Below are 24043 nucleotides of genomic sequence, written 5' to 3' on the forward strand. Positions count from 1 at the left end.
GAGGTTATCTGGGTTAATCATTTTACAAGGTAAATTTACCACAGAGCGGCAGGTTATTTATAATCATTGTTAATGAGACATTAACACAGTTATTGCAGTTTTAAATTATTGCAACTCTGGTTTTTTAAGCTGACTGCCTTAAATAGTAGATATTTGGCACCAGATGTTAAACTCAGCCTGTAAAATGGAGCAAGTAAACCATACTCACCTCACAGGAGCGCTGGGGATTAAATTGACCCCTGTAAAGGGGGCCAGCACCACTTAAACTGCATTTGGAGGGCTTATATAGGATATAAGTGGTGAATAAGCCTTTTGCTGTTTCAGTGGCTAGACTTCCCTAGTTATTGGGCCTAGTGCTCTCCCATGGGAGTCAACAGTCCAGATCAAAATTGTGCCAGAGCTCACTCAGTTGAAGAGCTTGAAGAAGAGATGTAATTACATTGCCCCAATTGTACGTTAACTTCCACTTTTTTCCAGCTGCTTGGTGTTAAATTGCAGCTTCTTAGCTTCTTTTTACACACTGCTGGAATGTAGATATAAAGTAGGTCTAAGGGAAATTAACTGACTGTAAGGGATAGGAGCAATTTACACCACTTAATACATTAACTCTAAATTTTGCCTTAAGGCAGATAAAGAGGGGAGTCTCAATTGGTTTAATTTTCACTTTCTCCCTTTCCTCTCTGTGTGTATGTCAGTGGTCTCCAACCTTTGTAACCACAAGATCACTTTTTCAATTTAAGTGCAATGTAAGATCTACCTCAAACCCAAATACACTTGGTCTACTTCCTTCCTGCCCCTGCTTTGAGGCCCCGCCCCTACTCTACCCCTTCTCTGAGGCCTCCCTCTGCTCACTCCATTGTCCTTCCTCCCCCATCCTCACTCACTTTCACCAGGCTGGGGTAGGGGGGTGCAGGTTCTGGTCTTGGGCCAAGGGGTACGAGTGTGGGAGGAGATCTGGGCTTAGCCCAGAGTGGGGGATTGGGATCCAGGAGGGGTTTCAGGGTACAAACTCTGGAAAGGAGTTTGGGTGCAGGGGGGCTCGCGTCTGGGGCAGGAGGTTGGGTGCAGGAGGCGGTTTAGGGCTGGGACAGGGGTTCAGGAAGCAGGCTCTGGCTGGGCACCATTTAACTGAGATTGTTTGTTTCCGAATGGCGGAGCAGTGGGGTTAAGACAGGCTTACTCCTGCCCTCGCCCTGCACCACTCCTGGAAGTAGCTGGCATGTACAGCAATGGCTCCATGGTGCCATGTGCTGCCCTTCATCTACATGTACTGAGCTCACAGCTTTTGCTGGCCACAGTTCCCCATTACTGATCAATGGGAGCTGCAGGAGTGGTGTCTACAGGCAAGGAAAGCATGTAGAGACCCCCTGCTCTGCCTTTCTCAGGGGCTGCAGGGACATGCCAACCATTTTCAGGAGCAGCAATTACCATAAGGATAATTACTCCAGCCATGACAGATTAGGCATTTTAGAACTCACTACTCAAGAATTAAATACAGGCAGTCCCCGGGTTACATGGATCCGACTTACATCGGATCCCTACTTACAAATGGGGTGAGGCAACCCCGCACTAGCTGCTTCCCCCCAGCAGACCAGGGAGATGCAAAGCTAGCGCCCCCTTCCCCAGCAGACCAGGGAGACGCGGAGCGGCTTTTCTCAGCAGACACCTCAGCTTGAGAATAAAGGACTGAGGGAAGTGAGGTGTGGGAGAATAAAACTGAGCTCTGGAGAAATGTTTGGTAGAGTTTCCCCTACAATATGTACCAGTTCTGACTTACATACAAATTCAACTTAAGAACAAACCTACAGTCCCTATCTTGTACGTAACCTGGGGACTGCCTGTATAAGAGTAAGAGAGAAATAACAATTATGAAATGCACAGACCAGTCACAAACCCAAAATAACCCACTTTGCAAGCAGTAAAAGAAGTAACAACAACCCTCCACGTATGTGTTGAGTCAGGAGAGGAGAGTGGAGGACAGTGTGTGTTTGTGAGAATGACAGAGACACACACAGTGTATGAGTGATAGATTTGCATTGCCAAGCTCCCTCTATCCCCTTCTCTCTGTGGAGATAGGATATAGGAGTGGGGGGAGGAGGGACACCCTGATATCAGCGTCCCTCCCCCCCCCCCCACACCCTGCACAGCAAGCATGAAGCTCCCAAGGGGGCAGCTCCAAGACAGAGGGCAGGAACCCCATTGCAGCAGGTGGAGGGGCAACTGAAATGCCAATGCTTCACAGCTTCCCCCCAAACCAGTCAGGATCACCTGTCAGAAGCTCCAAGATCTACCGGTAGATCCGATCTACTGGTTGGTGACCACCAGTGTGTGTTATAGCAAAGAAGAGTCCCTACAAATTACTTAAACTAAATTACTTAAATTTAAATGAATTGCAGGTTTGCTGTTTCTCTTTGTAATCTGGTTTGGAAGTTTTTAAACAGCAGAACTACAATTCATTTGCAAATTCAGTATAACCAAATTAAGACTGAAGAAGGATTTAGATTGGGTACTTCACTACAAAGGCAATTTTCCCTCTCTTGGTATATGCACCTCCTCATCAGCTGCTGTGAGTGAGCCACATCCACCCTGACTGATTTGGCCTCATTAACACTGGTGAAGGTACATCACAGGAATGGTGACTTACTTGATAAGTAACTTCCCTGTAACAAACCCTGTTGCCAACTCTGTCCACATATCTACAAGCAACACCATATCATACAAGCAGCACCATCACAGGAACTAACCACATAAGCCACACCATCGGGGCTCATTCAGCTGCACGTCCACTAAAGCAATCTATGGCATCATATGCCAGCAATGCCCCCTGCCATGTATATTGGCCAAATTGAACCGTCTCTGCGTCAAAGGATAAATAGACACAAATCAGATGTCAAGAAAGGTAAGATACATAAACCTATATAGGAGAACACTTTAACCTCTCTGGACATCCAGTAATAGATTCAAAAGTAGCTGAAAGTTACCCACCAAAGATTATGCCCTAATAAATCTATTAGTCTTTAAAGGGCCACAGGACTCATTGTTTTTCCAGATACAGACTAACATGGCTACCATGACTAACCTTCTGAGACATAAACTCCCTCAGGCGAATTTATTTCCACAGTTGTAGCCACTTACCAATTTACACCTCCACTTAAACACAACCTTTGAATTTGGTCCCAATATGTTGGATTTGGTACTATTACGATACCTAATTTTTTGATGTGAATAGGCTTTAAATGTTTGTTTGTAGAGTTTTGTATGTGTGTGCATTCCTCTCTACCTACTCTAAGTCATTGTTTAGCCAAGCAGTTTCTATTTGGCTCTTTTAAAATCTGTTTTCATAAATCAACCCTCCTAATTACTGACTGCTGAACATCTGTAAACAGCTTCAAAATCTCTGTTTTTCTGGAAATAAAGTGCCCTAACATGAATGCATTTTCTAAAGTCTCTGAGAACACCAAAGCCTGAGAGAACAGGCCTATAATCTCTCTACTTAATGACATGGTTGCCTATCTATGTGTTTTTTTTCTTAACTGCTGTGTTTTATGACAACCTTCTTCTTTAATTTGACCATTCCTAGATCTCTTTCAGTGTTACTACTTCCTATGTTTCTATGTTGTTGAATGTTTTCCCCCAGAAGTATTAGCTTTGAGTTTTTCCAAGTTCAATTTTATTTATTTATAACCTGAAGTTATTTCCAAAAATCTAGATCTGTTTGAATTTCTGTTATTAATTTCCAACATCACCCAGTCATCTTTGATTCTTGTTAATATGGTGTTCTCTTGCTCTGCTAGAACATTATTGAGAACCGTAAGAAAAACACAATCTAACACTTTGTGATACTCTTACCAGACACATGCTCCAACCATATTGCTGTTTATTGGTATCTTAGTTTATTTTATACTGCTTCTGCTCAGTTTATGTTCATGTGATTGTATTACTACCCATATCTATTTTAATTAATTTGCACAGTCCGATTTTATTATACAAAATCTTTCTTGTATGTTTGCTTCTATGTTGACAATCCAAAGTGTTCTTTCCTCTTAATATATGTCCTGGTGCATTAGCAATGGAAATTAGACTTGTGGAGTGGCAATTGCCAGGATCACGCGCCTTCCTTTTCTGAAGACAGGTTAAGTCCTTCACTTGCTTTTCTTCAGTCTTCTGGTACTTTCCAAGTTTTCAATCACTTTTCCTCGAAAAAGAATTGTTGATGATTGCAGAAGTTTGTTAATTTTGTAAGCGTATATGTTCTGGATCCACTTATACGAATCTAAGTAGTCTTTTACCTGCTCTTTTATCACTAGCTATGTTTACAACATTTTCATTGGTCCTAAAGACCAAATCCTGGCAGGGGTGACTGATGCCTGCAGGGAGAGGGATGTAGGAAAGGTAACCCAAAGGGGTAGGGAGGGGACATGTGGGAGCACCCCATTTGGCAATTAAGATTTTGAAAGAGGCATAGGAGGGTGGTGCATCTCCTGAGTGTTATCCCGAGTCATTTATAAATCCTGGCTCCATGCATACTAACACTGCTAAATACATGAGCAGTGAAAAATTGTGACAATATGGTCCACACACTCCTGATCACTGAAAATGAACAATTTGCCCATACACATTTCCCACTTGCATTCACTTAATGACTGCTCCATGTCTCAGCATGGTTGTAAGAGTAGCTGGAAGTCTAGTTGAATCCTCAGCTTCACTAATTATATTCTCCCTAAGACACTGAAACACCAGCAAGCATGGACTTGCTTACTAGGCCTCCCAAATAGCAATAGGATTTTGAAAAGCACAGTGGTCTACTTGTGACAATTTTTTACACACATATATACCCTGAATAGTAAATGATTTTGCCCTAAACAGATATGCAAAGAATGGTTTCTGAAAAAATAAAGGTGACACATGATGACTAGGATACACATTTCACATGATAGCATATTCCTTCATCTTTCAGAGCTGCAAAAATACCCTGAGATCATCTTTTTAAAATCTCAGTGGGAAGATTCCCATTAATTTCAGAGAGCTTTGGATCATCTCCATAGCTTCAAATACTACAGCGTTACTCCAGTGTTTGGCATCAGTGCTGTAGTGTCTTTTAGAAGAGGAATTTCATTGTAAAAAAAATGACATCAGTATCTTCCTATAAAGAGCTGTAAGTACAGTACTAATATTGTAGTATTGTAGAAGACACTGCTTTCATGGAAGTTTCTGATATATGGCCTAATTATAGTTCCCAATGTTATAGCAGCTTCCCTTTTATGCTCATTTGACTTTACTAGTCAGAGTCTTTTGACTTTGATGAGTAGTCTAAAGGAAAGAATGTCCTGGGATGTGAGGCTGTTAACCAACCTAGAATCATTTTGCCTTACTCCCAAATGATTGGCTTTAAGAACTCAGTTTAGTTGTAACGGCAATGCTAAGTACCGTAAATAAATTTTAAAAAAAAGTGAGTTTAAACATCAATTCTGTTTAAGTCAAATTCTAATGTATAATTCACAATTATACTAAAGGTTAAAGCCCGCAAGATTTCCTGAACATACAACATAAATTCTTCAAAACATCCATTTGTGGCTCTATTACTCATGTTGTCACAGCAGGACACATTGTATAACTCTTTGGCATTTCTCTTAAAGCTCTGAAATACATTCCACTTATCACTGAAAAGGACACATCAATATTCCAAGCTCTTATTTCCTTTCCAAGAGAGAAGTTGCTTCATGCTGTAGAATTTTTGGTTGAACTTTCATGTTGAAAGAGACACAAAGACATAGTTGGAATATTCCATTATAGCCGTAAGTGTCAAGGTGTTAAAATAATTATTTTTTCTCTTCTTCCCTTTTCACAAAATAAATTTGCTTTCAATATCAATGGCATAGGCTTATTTAGAATTTACACAGGATCAGATCAGGGTACATTTATAAGAGTTGACATGTTTCTTTAGTCTTTGGCAGTTGCAAAAGTGGCTCCCCTGTAGTTTGCAGTGATTAGCAGCACACCAAGGCTATGTCTAGACTGTAGGATTTTTTTGAAAAAACTTCACCTGCGTCTAGACCGCTGCCGTGTTCTTTCAAAATTAAATCGAAAGAACACGGTGGGGTTTTTGACAGCGGTAAACCTCGTTTTTACGAGAAAGAATGACTTTTTTCAAAAAAGCTTTCAAAAAAGGCGTTCTTGACCACAAACAGCGCTTTTTTGAAAGAGAGCATCCAGATTGCTTGGGTGCTCTCTTTTGAAGAAGTGGATCATTTTTTCGAAAAAATTGTGGCTGTTTAGACGATCTCTTTCAAAAGAAGCTTTTTCGAAAGCTTCTTTTGAAAAAGCTTCTTTCAAAAGAAGCATGTAGTCTAGATGTATCCCAAATTTGCAGGAAACAAGTACAGTTTCATACCAAAAAGGAAGACTGGTAACCATTATCATAAAAATAAATATTTAAGACAAAAAGGGAAGCCATTATAAATATTTCATATAAAAATTCTTCTAACATGACCTTGAATGTATTAGAAAAGGGATAGGGCAGGGCATTGAATTGGAATTGACCCATAAAAAATTACAGTTGTTTCTTACTCTTCCATATTCTTGTTTTTTAATACAAATTTCTTCTTCTAATGCTCATTTCCCAAGTACTCTGAAAACATACTTAGAAAAAGGCTAAAAATAAAAGGACGTAGAAGCATGATTCAATATTAAGGCACAAAACTGTAAATTAGAGAGAAGAGAATGGTTATTTTCTAAGCTCTCTATTAATTTGTGCTTGCCATTTTTCCTGATCAAATATCTGCATTTCCTCACATGCAAAACAGGGACAATATTTATCTCACAAGAGTGTTAATTTATGTTTCTAAAGAACTTTGAGATCCTCCATTAGAAAGTATGGTAGTAAAGGTTGAACCTCTCTAGTCCGACACTCTCTGGTCTGACAACATCTGTCATCTATCATTATTTTAATTAGCTGGACGTCCACTTATGATGGGGGTGTGGCCAAGTTTCCTGCAGTCCCATAACATTTGTTTACAGTCACCAGTCCTGGCTCTCAGTGTCCTGTGCTGTTATTTAGCTCTATTTTACCCCTAAATGTCTTCTAAGAGTCCAGTAAGCAGTGGAAATTGGTAATACTACTAGACAATATTGCTCTTCCTTGGTCCGGCAAATTCTCTAGTTTGGTACCCATCAGGTGCCATATGAGAAAAATTAAACCAGTAGTGCTAAGTATTTCATATAATCGCATTAACATACTTCTGTGACTCTATTGTTGCTTACTCTCATGCATTATTTCATGTTTAAAATTAGACTGTGAGCTCATTGGAGAAGGCAAGCTGCCTTTATATTTATACTGTAAAGAGCCTAGCATCATAATACATGATGCATTATTTATTAGTGTACAGAACACCATTAGCCTTTAGTGACCTTGTCTTCATTTTTATTTTTAAGGTAAAAGTTTGGTTCCAGAATAGACGAATGAAATGGAAGCGGGTAAAAGGGGGCCAGCAAGGGGCAGCAGCCCGGGAAAAAGAACTGGTGAACGTGAAAAAGGGTACACTGCTTCCTTCAGAGCTTTCCGGAATTGGTGCAGCTGGCCTCCAGCACACAGGGGACTCACTAGCGAACGATGACAGCCATGATAGTGATCACAGCTCTGAGCATGCACACTTATGATACACAGAGATGATCCCAGCTCCGTTCTCAGGAAAGAAATGCTATGATGGCACGCCTTACACAGGCATCGTTTACGTATGCAAGTGACTCTGGCAGTGATTTTTAAAAAAAACATTGTTATTAAAAATTCAAGCTTATTGTGTCTACTTTTCTTGATTTTTAGATGGTTTACAATAAGTGCCATGTCTTAAAGGTGCCTCAAGAGTGGGAAGCGGAAGATGAACTTGCTTTGAACATTCCAGATTTGTTTGTCATGTTTATGGACAGCGGGCAGGTATTTTGGCTTTAGCTTGCACTGAAAATTACATTGCTTTAAACAGAGATTATATTCTGAAAAAACCACAGTGCCACAAAATCACTGTCTAGTGAATAAGAAACTTATTTTAACTCTGTATATATTTACCTTACAGCATTTTCCTGTCTTCACTAATTTTAGTAATGCATTAATATTAGCTGATGGCAATAATCACTCATGATGATAAATGGCTTCTTGTTTCTTTATTTTTGTTTTGTTGTCCCAATGACAGACAATACATGTAGACACTTGTGTTCAAATAAAGAACTATACCATAGTGTCTGATAGGAAATGTCCTTATACCACAGACAAAACAAACCTTATGTTGCATTTATTATCAACTGCTGCTAATAGGGTATTATTAAACTTACCTTGCTCCTCAATTCTTCTTATCTTATAACTGCCAGAATTACTTTTAGGATCATAAGGATAGTCTAGTAATTTGCCAGAAATAACATCTTGTTCCACTTGTGTCAAGGAATTTATTTCTACCTCCCCCTCCCCAACTCCTAAAAATGTACACATTACTTCTTCATCCTAGTTGAGTAGATTTGTAAGCACTCAGCAGAAATATTGTTTCTTCATCTTCTGATTTTAAAACCAGCAGTTAAGTTGAATTGGCTGCTTATGTTGGGAGAAATAAAAAATATGGCGATAACTCTGATACTATGTCCCAAGTCTAAATTCAAGACACATTTTCTGTTACAGACTTATGTGTACATACAGGCAAACACCAAAAATAAAATCTAACAAAACACTGATTGTACTTTGTAAAGAAAAAATGTTTAATAAATGATCCTTTTTAAATAATTTCAGTCTGCCTATATTGATTTAATGGGAAACTTGAAAAATCCTTTAAAAATCCTAAGCAGCTGTAACTTCATGAATCTTTCTAAAACTTGTTTTGCTTTAGGCAATATAAATCTATGTGTTCAAACTTACACTTGATCTTGGATAAATCTTCTACCTTGATCCATTTGTGAAACTCTTTCCTTTATTAGGAAAAAGCAGCTCTCAGCTAACGATGATTTCAGCCAAGAATAATACAGAGACAATAAACTATTTTCCAAGATCTAAGGCAAATATTAAAGAGATATTTTGTCATGTGTTGTGGAAATGGAGAAAAAAAATTGTAACTGCTCAGGAAGATGATGTTAATTTACATTACTTTGCCTTTATAAAATAAACCTGTTCAAATCAGAGTTATTGGGCAACATTCCTCTTCATCAGAAAGGTAGGAGATTAACTGGAATGAAAAGCATCCAAAGTACCAGTGCACATTTACTGATGATTAACAGTCACGTGACTCAAAAGTATCTTAAATGTTAGACATGATCAAGAACTTTTCTAGTGAAATTCCCTTCTAATTCAGATTTATTCCCTATTACCCACTAATTAGTATGTAATCAATCTAATTTAAATGTCCGAATGATGGGCCATCCACCACTTACTTTGGAAGACTACTTCATATATTACCCTGTATCTATCAAATGCCCACGCTAAGGCTACATCTATACTGTAGCCTTCTTGTGGAAAAGCATATGCAAATGAAGCATGGCGTGGAATATCACCGTGCTTCATTTGCATAAGTAATGAGCAGTCGTTTTTGCGCAAGAGGCTTTTGCGCAAAAAGAGCAGTGTAGACTGCTCCTTTTTATGCAAACCCCCCCTCTTGCGCAAAAACTGTTCTTCCTTATTTTTTCAGGAAGAATGGCTCTTGTGCAAGAGGGAGTTTTTGGGCAAAAAGGAGCTGTCTGCACAGCTCGTTTTTGCGCAAAAGCATCTTGGTCAAAAATGGCTGCTCATTACTTATGCAAATGAAGTGCAGTGATATTCCAGCTCCGCTACATTTGCATATGCTTTTCCACAAGAAGGCTACAGTATAGACGTAGCAACAATGACTGGTCTCAGAGGGATAGCCGTGTTAGTCTGTATCTGAAAAAAAGAAAAGAAAAAAAGAGGAGTCCTGTTAGAAACTAACACAATGATTTAGATGGAATTGGACAAGGAAGAAATAATAAAAGATATGCCACTATACCATTATTATATGAAAATAATGAACCAGAGTAAAAACATGTTCTTATTCCGATACTCATCTTCTTCGCCTTTTCTCCCTACAACTGTTCATTGCTGTTACTCATATATGTCTAAAATTAGACTTTATATTTTTAAGGAATAAGACTTTTATTTGATTTGTAAAATACTCTGCACATTGTAGGCAGTACGAAAATAACAATTCATCATGTAGGGCCAGATTCTGTCAACCCAACTCAAACTGAGTAAAACCTTACTTTGTGACCAGTTCCACTGATTTTGGCAGGGATACTTGCAAATGATGGTAGCATCCAATGTGATTAAGAGTGGCAAGGACCACCAAAGTCAGTATGCAGCTTCATTTTATCATAACTTAAAGCATGGTAAGGATTTGGTTGTTCCAGGAAAATGGTATGTGTCTGGAATGGGATTGCTTCTCAGAAAACCATACAGAAAAGAGACCAGAACACCAGGAAGGTGAAAGGGAATGGCTGGAGTTGCACCTCTCCCCATCTAGGACTGCCCCAGCTCTGAGCCGCCCACCCCTAGTCACCTGTTAGGGAGCAGAGAGGGGAGCTGTCACTCACTCCTGATTCTTAGGTGAATATTGCTGGCTGTTCTCATCCTCGGGGAGCGAGGAGAAAGTGCACAGTTTGCTGCATTCCTCATTCTGACTGAGGAGCACAGGGAGCAGACAAATTGGCACCTGCCCCAGCCAGGGAACATGCACCCTTCTCCTGGCTGTGCCCACTGGATCTGTAGTGGCCACAGAGGGGCGCTTCTCACCTGGCCCCAAGCTACTGGCATGAGAAGGGTGGGGTAATGCTCTCTCCCTGGGGCAGCGTGAATACTGAACCCCTCATCCCCAACCTCACCCCAGAGAAATGGTTTAAATGAAGCATGTACATTTTCATTTTATTTTCTCAAAACTAAAAGGATTTGGGATAAGGACCTGAGCAGTTCCAGGTAACTCTTCTAGTAAGAAATATGCCATTCCTTGTATGATGAAAGTATGACATCAGTAGTATTCATGTGTGCAGTAAATTGTTTGCCACAGGAAAGGGCCATGCATTTAAAAATAATTTGTAACCCTTTAAACACAAATGTCCAGATTGTAAAACTAACATCATGACCAGCGTTTGGAACAGTTTGGAGGCACTTTGCTACAAGAGACACTCAGGGTATGTCTACACTACCCTACTAATTCGAACTAGGAGGGTAATGTAGGCATACCGCACTTGCAAATGAAGCCCGGGATTTGAATTTCCCGGGCTTCATTTGCATAAACCGGGCGCCGCCATTTTTAAATCCCGGCTAGTTCGAACCCCGTGCCGCGCGGCTACACGCAGCACGGAGTAGCTAGTTCGGATTAGGCTTCCTAATCCGAACTAACTGTACTCCTCGTGGAATGAGGAGTACAGCTAGTTCGGATTAGGAAGCCTAATCCGAACTAGCTACTCCGTGCTGCGTGTAGCCGCGCGGCACGGGGTTCGAACTAGCCGGGATTTAAAAATGGCGGCGCCCGGTTTATGCAAATGAAGCCCGGGAAATTCAAATCCCGGACTTCATTTGCAAGTGCGGTATGCCTACATTACCCCGCTAGTTCGAACTAGCGGGGTAGTGTAGACATACCCTCTGGTCTTAGGAATGATTTGCACCAATCCAAGGGAGCAGGTCTTCAGCCTCATTGAATGCAGAGCTTAATATTGTTTCTGGCCCTTTCTCAAAGGGTACAAAAAGATAGAGAAGGCTTCTTGCACCCTCATCATGCCTGCGAAAGGACCAGACCCATTCTGGCTAAAAATATGTTATAATCTATTTTGAAATCATACAGTTCACCACAATGACTGTTAATCACATAATTGGCAACAACTGGAAAACCCACTGAAATGTACTTCTAGCAGGGCTACATTTGCCCATATAAATTAGATGAAAACCCTGACTTATTGTTAACTCTTGTGAATGATTCACCAGTGCTTCCAAGGATCCAAAATGACGGCAGATGGAGAAGAGTTAGAAAAGGGAAGATTAAAAGGCACATTTCTCCATGATCATAGGGAGAAACAAACAAATCTGCATTGTATGGTTTAAAAATGACTGAAATCATACATTGCTGCTACATAGTGCTTATCATTCAAAGATTCCCAAAAGCACAGAATAGGTTACATGGAGAAGATGCATTTCCTGCCAATCGCACGAGTGATCTGGAGTGAGGCAGTAAAACCAAAATGGCTGTGGTGGTAGTAACCCCCAGGGCAGAATATGTGCTAGTTGCTCCCAGCTTGCTGAAAGATGGCAAGACCTCTGCTGGCTTTGAATAAGTGTTCTGAGTTGCTTTGCATCCCCTAGTTTTACAAAGGTGTGTTCATTGAAGTGAACGGAGATACTCACACTGCAGAAAAGTAAGTATGTATGCAACTTCTAGCAGAAATGGGGGCTCTGTGGTGTTAAGCCAAACCTGAAAGGAGGGCTTTGGTTTGAACTTAATTTCATGCTTTATTTGATCTTCTCTGGCTGGTGTATCCACCCACTGGTTTATTGGTGGCTTAAGCACATTTAACATTTTAAACATACTAACATGTGAGAGGTAAGTCTTTGGTTTACAGATGGACAAAAGGAAGCACATCAGGATGGTTACATACCCAAGATCACACTACCAGTCACTGAAGAATTAGGAATGGAACCCTGAAGAACTAACTGACTTTCTGTTCCTGACTCTAACCACTAATTAGCTCTTCTGGAGCTGATGGTATTGCACTGTTTTGGGGAGATGCCATGGTATGAGTTAAAGACAGAATATCAATTTGAGCCTCCTTTCAAATTTTCTGACTTTAGTCAAACTGTCTCTTGAATGACATGTATTTAAGCTGAAACAAATAGATTATATGCAGTATTTAGGAAACAAGATTTAGGAAAATGTTAATGGTGATATTTAACCAATTATATGATATAATTTAGTGGTTCTATTCCAGGGCCAAGTGGTGGTGAGGGGGCATGAGCTGGTTTCAGTGTAATCTAGAGAGTAGGGCCAGCACTGGACTTACATTATTATAAAAAAGTCCCACTTTAATGTATTAAGGCAAACTGCTATATTTTCCCATCAAATGTATACCATACAACTAACTCAACATTTCTGGATTTCTGTTCCTTCACAGTATGCTGCTAAATGCACTAAAATACTCAGAAATACTCATTTAGGATTGATGCAAATTGATTATGCTAAAAAGAAAAATTTTAAATAGATATTTTTAATTTAAATTACATTTGAAATTTACAGTGTATGTTAAGGTGCAGGTTTACTAGTTATTAAAATCATTTAAATACAAAAAAATTAAGCAGGACATGTTAGCTAAATTTTAAAGAAATTCAGATCACTAAACTGGAGGAAGTAATTTGCTAAGCACTTGGAACCAGCACTTGTACATTCTAAACTAGCTTTTTAAAGCAGCAGTTCCATCAGCAGACACAAGTAAAATTTTTCTTCAGAGTAGTTTATTCAGTTAGTTCAGTTCAGTTGATAGCTCTTTCAAAATTTAAAATACAATGGAGAGTTGAAAAAAATGGAAAGCTTTGTATTCCTCTTCTAATCCATGAATTAAAAGTAGGTGTGAGAGGATCAGATCTACTAGTTCTAAAATCTTGATGGACATGGTGACCAGAAACAGGCTGACTGCAGACAATACTTCCTGGGTATGTCTACACTACCCTCCTATTTCGAAATAGGAAGGTAATGTAGGCATACCGCAATTGCAAATGAAGCCCGGGATTTGAATTTCCCGGGCTTCATTTGCATAAGCCGGGCGCCGCCATTTTTAAATCCCGGATGGTTTGAACCCCGTGCCGCGCGGCTACACGCGGCACGAACTAGGTAGTTCGAACTAGGAAGCCTAGTTCGAACTACCTAGTTCGTGCCGCGTGTAGCCGCGCGGCACGGGGTTCAAACCATCCGGGATTTAAAAATGGCGGCGCCCGGCTTATGCAAATGAAGCCCGGGAAATTCAAATCCCGGGCTTCATTTGGAATTGCGGTATGCCTACATTACCCCGCTAGTTCGAACTAGCGGGGTAGTGTAGACATACCCCCTTTGTTTAATGAATTAGTTAATTTTAAATGCAAAACATGTTTTGAGAAACTTTTTTCTCTTGTTCACCCAACACATTTAAAATTAAAATACTGGTTTTGTGCATTTTAATTGACTTTAGTTTTCCATCCAATTGGATTACACACAAATGACGAGCAAAAAATAATCATCTAATAAACAAGAATGCCTCATTCATTATTTTCTAACATAATAAAAATGTAAAAATAAAGAATCTGAAAGCAAGTTAAGCTACACAATTATTAAATAAAACATATCCCCCGGTAAGCAAAAAGAATTACCAAAATTAGAGTGAAAGCTATACCTAATTCCAAAGAAACATGTTTTAAAGGTTAAAGGTTACTAGTAAATTAAAATTAACCTTTCTATAGAAAAATAGCTAAAAAGGGCTCATTGCAAAACACGATTAAAATTGAAGATTTAAATCTTTACTGTTTGCTGATTTAAATATGATTAAAACTGATTATTTAAATTATCCTTATGTAAATCAATCACATTTATTCCAGAAATCTGCTGCCTAGATTTGACACAATTGTCTGTCTGTGTCAAAAGACCCGGTATTAAAGTAATCAAGGGGATTGCAAGTGATAATTTAAGTATGCTTGTAGGGCTATGGTGCAATTCTCTCTTACTCACATGTACACTGGTGCAAACCCATACATCCCTATTCAATTTTTTTCAGAAGTGTCCAAAACTGTCCAAAAGGTTAGAGACAGATTTTCAAACACACTCGTGAACCCAATGTGATAGAACAACAAACAGAATTTTCCTAATATCACAGAATGAATGATCAATTATTAATTCTATTCCAGTGGCACCTAAAATGCATTAAGCATTATTTACACATGGAAGAAGACACCGTCCTTACGCTGATATCTAAAACACCATAACATAATTTTCACCTTTGGAAATTTTATGAAACAGGTGCTTGTTTTCAAATTTAACTGAAAATAAAGGACACGTTTTAATGGCTACATGTATGGAAAGTCCAGCTGGACAACATAAGTAAAAAACTTGTTATGAAGTACAGGGAAATAATCATCATTAGCTTGTATACCATGCTTTTCTTCTACATATCCCAAATTCCTTTTAAAAAGAAAGGTAAGCATTATTATTCTCTTTACAGATGGGGAAATGCAGCTCAGAGAGGTAAAATGATTTGTCTAAGGTCATCTGGCAACAGAGGTAGTATTCTGATTCTTATTCTAGCACCCAATTAACTGGCCCACACTAACTTGATTTTGATGTATTATTTGTAGAGGTTAGAGACACCCAACTCTGCTGACTGGGGTGAATTCAAGACTCTATTTTTGAATTACATAGACGCTTGCGTCCTTACTACACCTCTCTAATGGTATGTCTAGACAACAGTGCTGTCTAGATACTTTAGGTATCCTGAAATAGCTATTCCACATCTTTAAATGCACCCATTATTTCAAAATATATTTCAAAATAACGGGTGCACTATTCTGGCATCCCTGTAACCCTCGTTCCACGAGGGTAAGAGTAAGAGTAAGGGATTTGTCAAAATAGCACTTGTGTGTAGATACACCCTAAGTGGCCACCTTGGATAATGTCTCTAAACCAGTGGTTCCCAAACTTTTTGGCATCACGCCCCACTTTTGATTTTTGAAAAACCCTCACGCCTCTCCCCCGAATAGCAGCAAAACTTGTTGAGCAAAGAAGAAGAAAAAAAAAAAGGAAAAAAGGAAAAAAGGAACTGAACAGGGCAGCAAAACTTGATGGGGGTGGGGGGCGAGGATAGGTCGCCTCGCGCCCCCCTGGAATTTCTTCACGCCCCCCAGTTTGGAACCCATGCTCTAAACATTCCATACCACAATCACAACATTTACACCTGATACACATGAGGATAGCTAGCTTAGGTCATACCTTTCTGGGCCGACGAGGGAGCTCAGCTACCTCTATCAGCATCCATCCGTCCCTCAAGGTACATCTACACAGCAGGGCTTAACTCAAGATAAGCTATGCACAATGAGCTATGTCAATTGCATATCTTATTTTGAAATGTCTTATTTTGAAATAGGGAGCATCCACACAGCACTTATTTCGAAACAGAGCACTCTTCTTCCTTCTGACTTCCCTTATTACTCAGGTTTAAAGGAGTTGGAGTAAGAAGTCCTCCGTCTTGACAGTAATTTGACATTATTTTGGAATAACTGCCTGCTGTGTAGATGTGGACTAAGTTATTTTGGAATAGTGTTGCAGTGTAGGTGTGCCCTCAGTGGGCACTTGGAATACACACAGGAGGCAAGTGGAGAAATGAGTGGAGTGGGTGGGAAGGTGCACGGCACCCCACACACAAACACTATATTTCTGCAGTCTCAGGGTGCAAGGTAGTAATGCTGAGCTGTGTCATCTTTCTGCTAGATCACTTAAGTGCCAGGATTCTCCTTGTAAGACAGGTCTCACACCTTTGCCAGTGGCTCCAGAGCCCTTACAGCAAGATTCAAATTGGAACCAAGCTGTGAGGAAGAAGTAAAGAGTGGGGAGAGAAGGACTGTTTTAGGGCCCAGAGCCTGTGCATGGATGCCTCTCCCCTTTCACTGATTCCTGAATATCCATGTAGCTCTTATGGCTTGTCTACCTGGGAAAGTTAAGCCAATAACCAGGCTAAGATTGGGAATCAATTTAGGCGGTGACAGTTTTATCACTATAACTCACTATAGAAGCACTCTTGTTCTGGGATAAGGCACCCTTTTTCCCATTTAAATTACAGTGTTTGGGAAACAATTTACACTAAGTCAAATAAAGCCACATTTATCCTAGGAGTATCTACTGGAAATTTATATCATCATCACAATAATGGTTATACTAAGAGGCTATGTCTATACTGCGCTCTCTTGTGCAAGAAAATATGCAAATGAGGCAAAGCAGTGAATATCACCACACCTCATTTGCATACTTAATGAGCCACCATTTTGCGCAAGGAGCTTTTGCGAAAAAGAAGCTGTCTACACGGCTCCTTTTTGCGCAAAAACCTCTTGCACAAGAGCCATTCTGCTGCTTTTTTCAGGCAGAACGGCTCTTGAACAAGAGGGGGATTTTGTGCAGAAAGGAGCTGTGTAGATAGCTCCTTTTTGCACAAAAGCCTGTTGCGCAAAATGGCGGCTCATTAAGTATGCAAATGAGGTGTGGTGATATTCATCGCTTTGCCTCATTTGCATTTTTTTTGCACAAGAAAGCACAGTATAGACATAGCTTAACTGTATAATTGGAAACATCGCTAGTATAGACAAGTCCATAAGCATCCACTACCTTTGTGGAAAAACATCATATATATGAAATTTTAGTGATAAACATCCACCAGAAGAACCTCATGGAGAAACTCACTCAAGCAGGCTTGCCTATGGAAGAAGGTGATGAGGCCCTTTTTAATTTACAGGAAATCCCACCTGGTGAAAAAATTACTGCCATGTTAGTATATTAGAAAGTGTTCTATGATCACTCATTGCTTGTCATCATATTATAGATTAAGCAACTCAGCTATGTTATTCCTTATTCTTAAACAAATACAACATGATCTTATGTTAGAGGTAATGTGTTTGCTTTACTAACAACATGGGAATGTATTAACCACAGACATTTCACTAATATAAATGTTATATCAGTGAATTATAAAATGCTATTTTAACACCCTGTACTGCTAACCAGTAGAAAATTATATTTCTTTTTAGAAAAGGTTAACTAACCAGACTATTTTGATATTATATCGCACCACACCTGTTTATATCTTAGTCAATTATGGTAGCATATTGTAGAGAATGATTATTTTCATTATATAATGTGTTGCATATTGTAGATTTGTAGTTTTAAAATATAAATGCATATACTGTTATGACTAACAAAGCAGAAGGCCATTCCTAGTCATGATATAAGCAGGCACAATTCCATACATTTACACATGGGCTAGAATTTGGCCCTAAGTATTTTTATATAAAAAAAATTCAAGAGTGAAATTTGCAGATCCAATAGAATAGGGGTGGGGAACCTTTTTTAAACAAACAAACAAACAAACCCCTGACTGAGAAGGAAAAAGACAGCCTGGGCTCCCCAATGCCGAGTGGGAGCCCTGAGCTTCGGGGACCATATCCAAGCAAGCCGGGGGCTGCAGCCAGCCCCTGAGCCTTAGGTTCCCCACCCTTGCAACAGAAGATTTGTCAGTGCTATTTTTATATTGTAATGGGAGATACCGTCAGAGAGTTATCTAATTGATTTCAAATGCTATGCATTCAATTCTCCAGTCCTGTAGCAGGCTTATGATTGATTCTATGGGAGTTTTGCCTGCTGCTCAACTACATGATGGGTTTCTGTGCCTTTTTTTCCTGTGAGCTGTAGAATCTTATTCATGTGGTGGTTATCAGATTCAAAAATATTATGTAATGTGCAGGGCAAATATCCATTAACAATAGGCAATTTTTAATATTTGTAGATATTTAATTTCTCTGGATATTTTTATACCTACATATGTCCAATGTTGGTGTTATTTCGGTACAGGCAGTCCCCGGGTTACGTACAAGATAGGGACTGTAGGTTTGTTCTTAAGTTGAATCTGTATATAAGTCGGAACTGGCATCCAGATTCAGCTGCTGCTGAAACTGACCAGCGGCTGACTACAGGAAGCCCGAAGCAGAGTTGCTCTGCCCGGGGCTTCCTGGAATCAGCCGCTGATCAGTTTCAACAGGCTGAATCTGGACGCCAGTTCTTACATACAGATTCAACTTAAGAACCTCAGGCGTCCCCAAGTCAGCTGCTGCTGAAACTGATCAGCGGCTGATTCCAGGAAGCCCAGGGCAGAGCAACTCTGCCTCGGGCTTCCTGTAGTCAGCGCTGGTCAGTTTCAGCAGCGGCTGACTTGGGGATGCCTGGGGCAGAGCCGCTGGGGTGCTGCTGGGTTGCTCCAGTAGCGCCGCTCCTCGGCGCTACTGGACCAACCCAGCAGCACCCAAGCGGCTCTGCCCCAGGCATCCTGATTCAGCCGCTGCTGAAACTGACCAGCAGCGGCTGAATCAGGCCGCCTGGGGCAGAGCAACTGGGGTGCTGCTGGGTTGGTCCAGTAGCGCCCAGAGCAGTGCTACGGGACCAACCAGCAGCACCCCAGCTGCTCTACCACAGGTGTCCGGAGAAAAGCCTAGTCTGCTGGGGGAGGGAGGGGCGCACTAGCTGCGCCCCCCCCCCCCCCAGCAGACCAGGGAGACGCGGGAGGCGGACCAAGACGCACCGCGGTCCTGCCGCCCGGATGCTCCGCGGCTTTGCTCCGCGTCTCCCTGGTCTGCTGGTCTCCAGCAAACCAGCAGACCAGGGAGATGTGGAGCAAAGCCGCGTGGCTGTCCCTCCAAGGCTTTGCTCCCCGTCTCCCTGGTCTGCTGGTCTCCAGCAGACCAGGGAGACGCGGAGGAAAGCCGCGGAGCACGGGGCAGCGGGACAGTCCAGACGCGCCACGGCTGTGCCGCGGCTGGCGTCCTCCGCGGCTTTGCTCCCCGTCTCCTTGGTCTGCTGGACACCAGCAGACCAGGGAGACGGGGAGCAAAGCCTCGGAGGACGCTGGCAGTGGGACAGCCGCGGCGCGTCTGGGCTGTCCCGTTGCCCGCCTGCTCCGCGGCTTTGCTCAGTGTCTCCCTGGTTTCCCGGGGGGGACTCCCCCCCAGCAGACCAGGGAGACGCGGAGCAGCTTTTCTCGCCCCGGAAAAGCCCCTGGGCGTCCCGCCACTCCCGTCTTCCGGGGCGAGAAAAACCCCGTTTGTAACTGCGGATCCGACATAAGTTGGATCCGCGTAACTCGGGTACTGCCTGTATTGCCAAAAACACAGTTGAATATACAGACACAACTTACTTCAGTATTCACTATTTGTGTTTGCTTATGGATAGCAATTTTTAAAAGTGTGCCTGTTTTGAACATTTACCAAATTATTTGCCAAGCAAGTCACATGTGCAGCTGAAAAAACACTGAAATGTGTACTTGCCAAGGTAAAAGTTTATCCTGAATAGTACCTTTACAAAAAAATGGATATCACTGCCACAGAAATATATATTCCATCAAGTGAAAAATGCTAAATATAACTGTGACTCACTAAGAATAATTTTATGTGTATTTTTGAGTTTCTTATCCATGCTTGCACATAAGCATGCATAAGAGAAAATGTTTGCAGTCTTTTAATTCAGAAAGCCTACAAATGGAAATTTAGTGTCATTCCTCCATACAGCGTATTTGCTTAACATATTTGATTTCTGAGGGTTGAATATTGATAACACTATTAAAGACTCCTGTTATAAGTAATGATTTTGCATTAAATGAGTAAGAACTATTTCTTTAAAGAAAAAAATGGGCCTGATCTAGAGCCTATTTAAGTCAATGTAAAGAGTCACACTGACTTCATTGAGCTATGGATCTGTTCCAAAATACACACTAGGTTTTAGTGAGTAAAAAGTGCAGCAAGAAGAACACAGGCAAAGTTTAAAAATGACTACCGACTTTGGGTGCCTCAACTGAGGGTCCTAGTTTTAAGAATGCTCTGAGCACTCATTCCCATGAAAAATCAGGCCCCCTTAATAGGTTGTACATTAATAGTATAGTACCTTAATAGGATCTTAAAAATGGACAAAGTAAATCACTAGGCATGGTTGAAAATCTTGTTCAGAAGCTATTTTATTGCTTATGACGAGACTCTTATAATACTGAGTTCCTATATCTGGAAAGACATCCTTTATTACTGAAATGTTGATTTCAAAATCAAAATAAATTTGCTATGGTGCATGGAGTTTCCTTCAGCAATAATCTATAGTACCATTAGATAAGAAACAGTAAAGTACATTATATAGGGTCAGTTTTAACAGATGTTCATATATGGTAAGGAAAAAAACCCCTTTCCTTCCACTCAGATGTCTGTCTTGAATTTCTCACAGTTTTTGCAGACAGTTTGGCTAGCTTCCAACATACATTGTTGCCTGTCTAGTATGAAAAATGCCATCTGTGGTGTATGAAAGTCCTTCCTCTAAAAGTGGACAGCTAATTATATTCTGGGCAGGTGGTACCAAAGTGAAGTCAGGTGTCAAGCATGGTGTAACCTTGGAATTGTCTAAAATTACCATATTCTGTTGGGAAAGTACAGAATAACAGAAACTGAAAGGAATTTAAATGTAGGCCAGCATACAGCTTTCTTAGTATTCAGATGATGATAATATACATTGTGGTAACATATTCAAAACCATACATAAGGTTAAAGCAGGTGGGTTAAATCACGTGTAGATTTCCCCAAACAAATATCCTCCTTGACTCTTATATCTGTGATTGCAGTTCCTTTAAGCGTACACTGTAACCTTTAAGAAAAGTCCTGATGTTCTCACATTTTTCAGATAGGGCAAAAGATGCAGGAGGGAATTTTCTTTCTGCAGTTTAATGGTCTGGGAAAATTGTTGAAGAAGGAAGAGAAGATGGCTGCATTGTGTGAATGACCCCTGCGAATTCAGCCTCACAAATGCTCACCTTGCAAACATGCATTTTTGAGGTTGAGTAAGATTTTTTTATTGTCCAGAATCAACATATGCTTCATACCAGGAGATGATTAAGCTGGTTGCTTCTCCACTGAGCTGATCTACAAGATTCCCAACACCACCACCCTTGCCACATCTGACTTTACAACAGCTAATCCTGACTCCACTATAAGCTTTCTTCTAGTGTAGCAGCTCTAAGACAATGGGAAAGAAGTTCTTCCATTGACTTAATTAATGCACACTCAATGAGCAGCAGTAACTATGTCAGTGGGGGAAACTATCCTGCCTACATATAACTCTCCACACTGGTGCTTAGGTCAGTGTAATTTATGGTGCCCAGGAGGTGGCTTATTCACTTCTCAATGATATAAATTATACCACTTTATAGGCACAGCTATAGCATCACAACTCAATTCCCAGATATTACAACACTTGCTCTTTCCCTTTAGATGAATGTTATATCAGGGGTTAATGATTTACTAGCATAAGTACAAGTCTTCAGTTTTCCTGCAAGAGATACCTTTGTATAATTTTTATATTTCCCTCTTTATATTCTCAGTTACCTGTTAAAAAGGGAGTGTGGGGTATATTTTAAAACAATTAAGCTGGGTGGCGTTTCAGGCCCATTCACCAAATGGTTCCCCTTATGTTTGGTAGTGAGATTTCAGGTTGTTACGTTTTCCTTCAATAATTTGACTGATCCCACTCAGTACAATCTCTATGGAATACTCAACGAGATACTTACAATAGACTGGCATAGTGGTATGGCACAGTGGCAGTGGTGGTGAACTACTTCACAGATAGTACTATTCAGTTTTTGCTTGGTGCTAGTACATCTGGATGATTCTGAATTACCATATCTCCACTGTGAAGAACAGTTCTACTTTGAGAAAGCATTTCCCCTGCTGTTTCAATACCATGTGTAATCTTGGACTTTCTTTGCAGCTTGCGATAATGTGATGTACACAACGCACTGGCATGCTGCATTATTACAGATTTCCTTTTTGGATGAGCCAAACTCCTGTTAAATGTTACTGTGGAATCTTGAGAGACTAACAAAAGAAGAATGAAAGACCCAACAATTTAAATAAGACAAACTCGATGAGTCTGGAGCCAGGTGTACTGGAATTAAAACCAGGCTTTTAAAAGGCTAAACTACTAAAATTATGTTACATTAAAATAAAAAAATAGTCCAGAAACATCACATTGTGACCAAGTTTTATACCTTTTGAAGGCCCTAATCCTGCAAACACTTATACATGTGAATTATGGTTTAAAGAAAAGCTTCTGTTAGCCTTTGTCTATATACAAAGATTGTACTGACTTTGCTGGTACAACTGTGTATGTTTTTATATTATTTTGAACATGAAACTGAAAAAAAACAGTTTGAACTGGAAATTTTGCACAAAGGTTTCATACCATTTTGGTGAAACCAATGCAACCTCTGAGTTTGGACCAGGGATCTGAAACTTCTGACTTGCATTGCTCTGCTTCCTTGCAGCTCCCACCTATGTGGAAAGTATGGGGGTCTGATCACTGCTGCCACCTCACACCAGGCCATCCCGGTAATCTACGAAGCTGCGTCCCTTGAGGGAGGAGTGCTATGGGGCAGAACAGGGCAGGGTGGTTGCGTGAAGGGGCAGGGCGTGGGTGATGGGAATAAACAACCCCTCCCACTGGGGGGTTTTCCCTCACAAAGACTTACTCCTATTTCCTCAAAGTTTGCTCTGCTGAGAGCTGAGTAGAAGGCAGTTATCAAAACTGCATGGATCCTGGGGGCTCAGCAGGAGGCAAGGGGTATCGCAAATTGGTGTTCTCTAGAGGTGAGTCTATATTTATTAACATTAAAAAGCATAGTCAAAAGTCTATATTTTTGGATCAGATCCTAAACTAACGATATTAAATTTAGATTAATCAACTAATCGAATAGTCGATGTAATTTGCATCGATTATTCGATTAGGAAGGCAGATGTGCCGGGGGGACCATGGCCAGTGGGAAACTCAAGCAGTACCCCCGCTGGTCCCGCACTCCCTGCTTTCGAAGTGTACAAGAGCTCCTCCACTCCGGATCTTGTACATTTCAAAAGCAAAGTGTCACCGGGAGTGCGAGGCCAGCAAGGGACTGTTTGCTCTTGCTACATTCCCCACTGAGCCTCTGCCCCTTCTCCCCACAGAGATAGTGTTGGGGGGAACCAGCTCTCTCCAGCACCAGATTCTGCTCCCCCCTTGCTGCCTCTCTCTGATAGAGGCAGGAAGGGCGGGGGGGGGGGGGGAGGAGAAGGGGAAGCGACTAGTCAAGTCACTAGTTGACTAACTGATAAGCATTTGCTTATCGGACAGTTGACTAGTTGCTTGCATCCCTATCCTAAACTAGTTAGCATTGTAGAATGGGTATATAAAATCACACATTTATAGACATCTTGATCACAGCTATTTTAAAAGTTATTCTA

General features: G+C 40.8%; 1 protein-coding gene across 2 annotated transcripts in view; it reads left to right on the forward strand.

Annotated features, from left to right (window-relative positions):
* The window catches only part of MEOX2 (mesenchyme homeobox 2), an 80290-nt gene extending 71521 nt beyond the window's left edge, over positions 1–8769 (forward strand). Inside the window, exon 3 of one of the 2 annotated variants that reach the window (XM_075922291.2) lies at positions 7432–8769. In XM_075922291.2, the coding sequence (XP_075778406.1) occupies positions 7432–7656 (225 nt within the window). In that variant the 3' untranslated portion in view covers positions 7657–8769. The remainder of the gene's footprint in view (positions 1–7431) is intronic. The other variant, XM_006138324.5, reaches the window with a different exon arrangement.
* The last annotated feature ends 15274 nt before the right edge of the window (positions 8770–24043 follow it).

This window comes from Pelodiscus sinensis, chromosome 2 (genome assembly GCF_052426305.1).
Source record: "Pelodiscus sinensis isolate ZL-2025 chromosome 2, ASM5242630v1, whole genome shotgun sequence".
Lineage (NCBI taxonomy): Eukaryota > Metazoa > Chordata > Testudines > Trionychidae > Pelodiscus > Pelodiscus sinensis.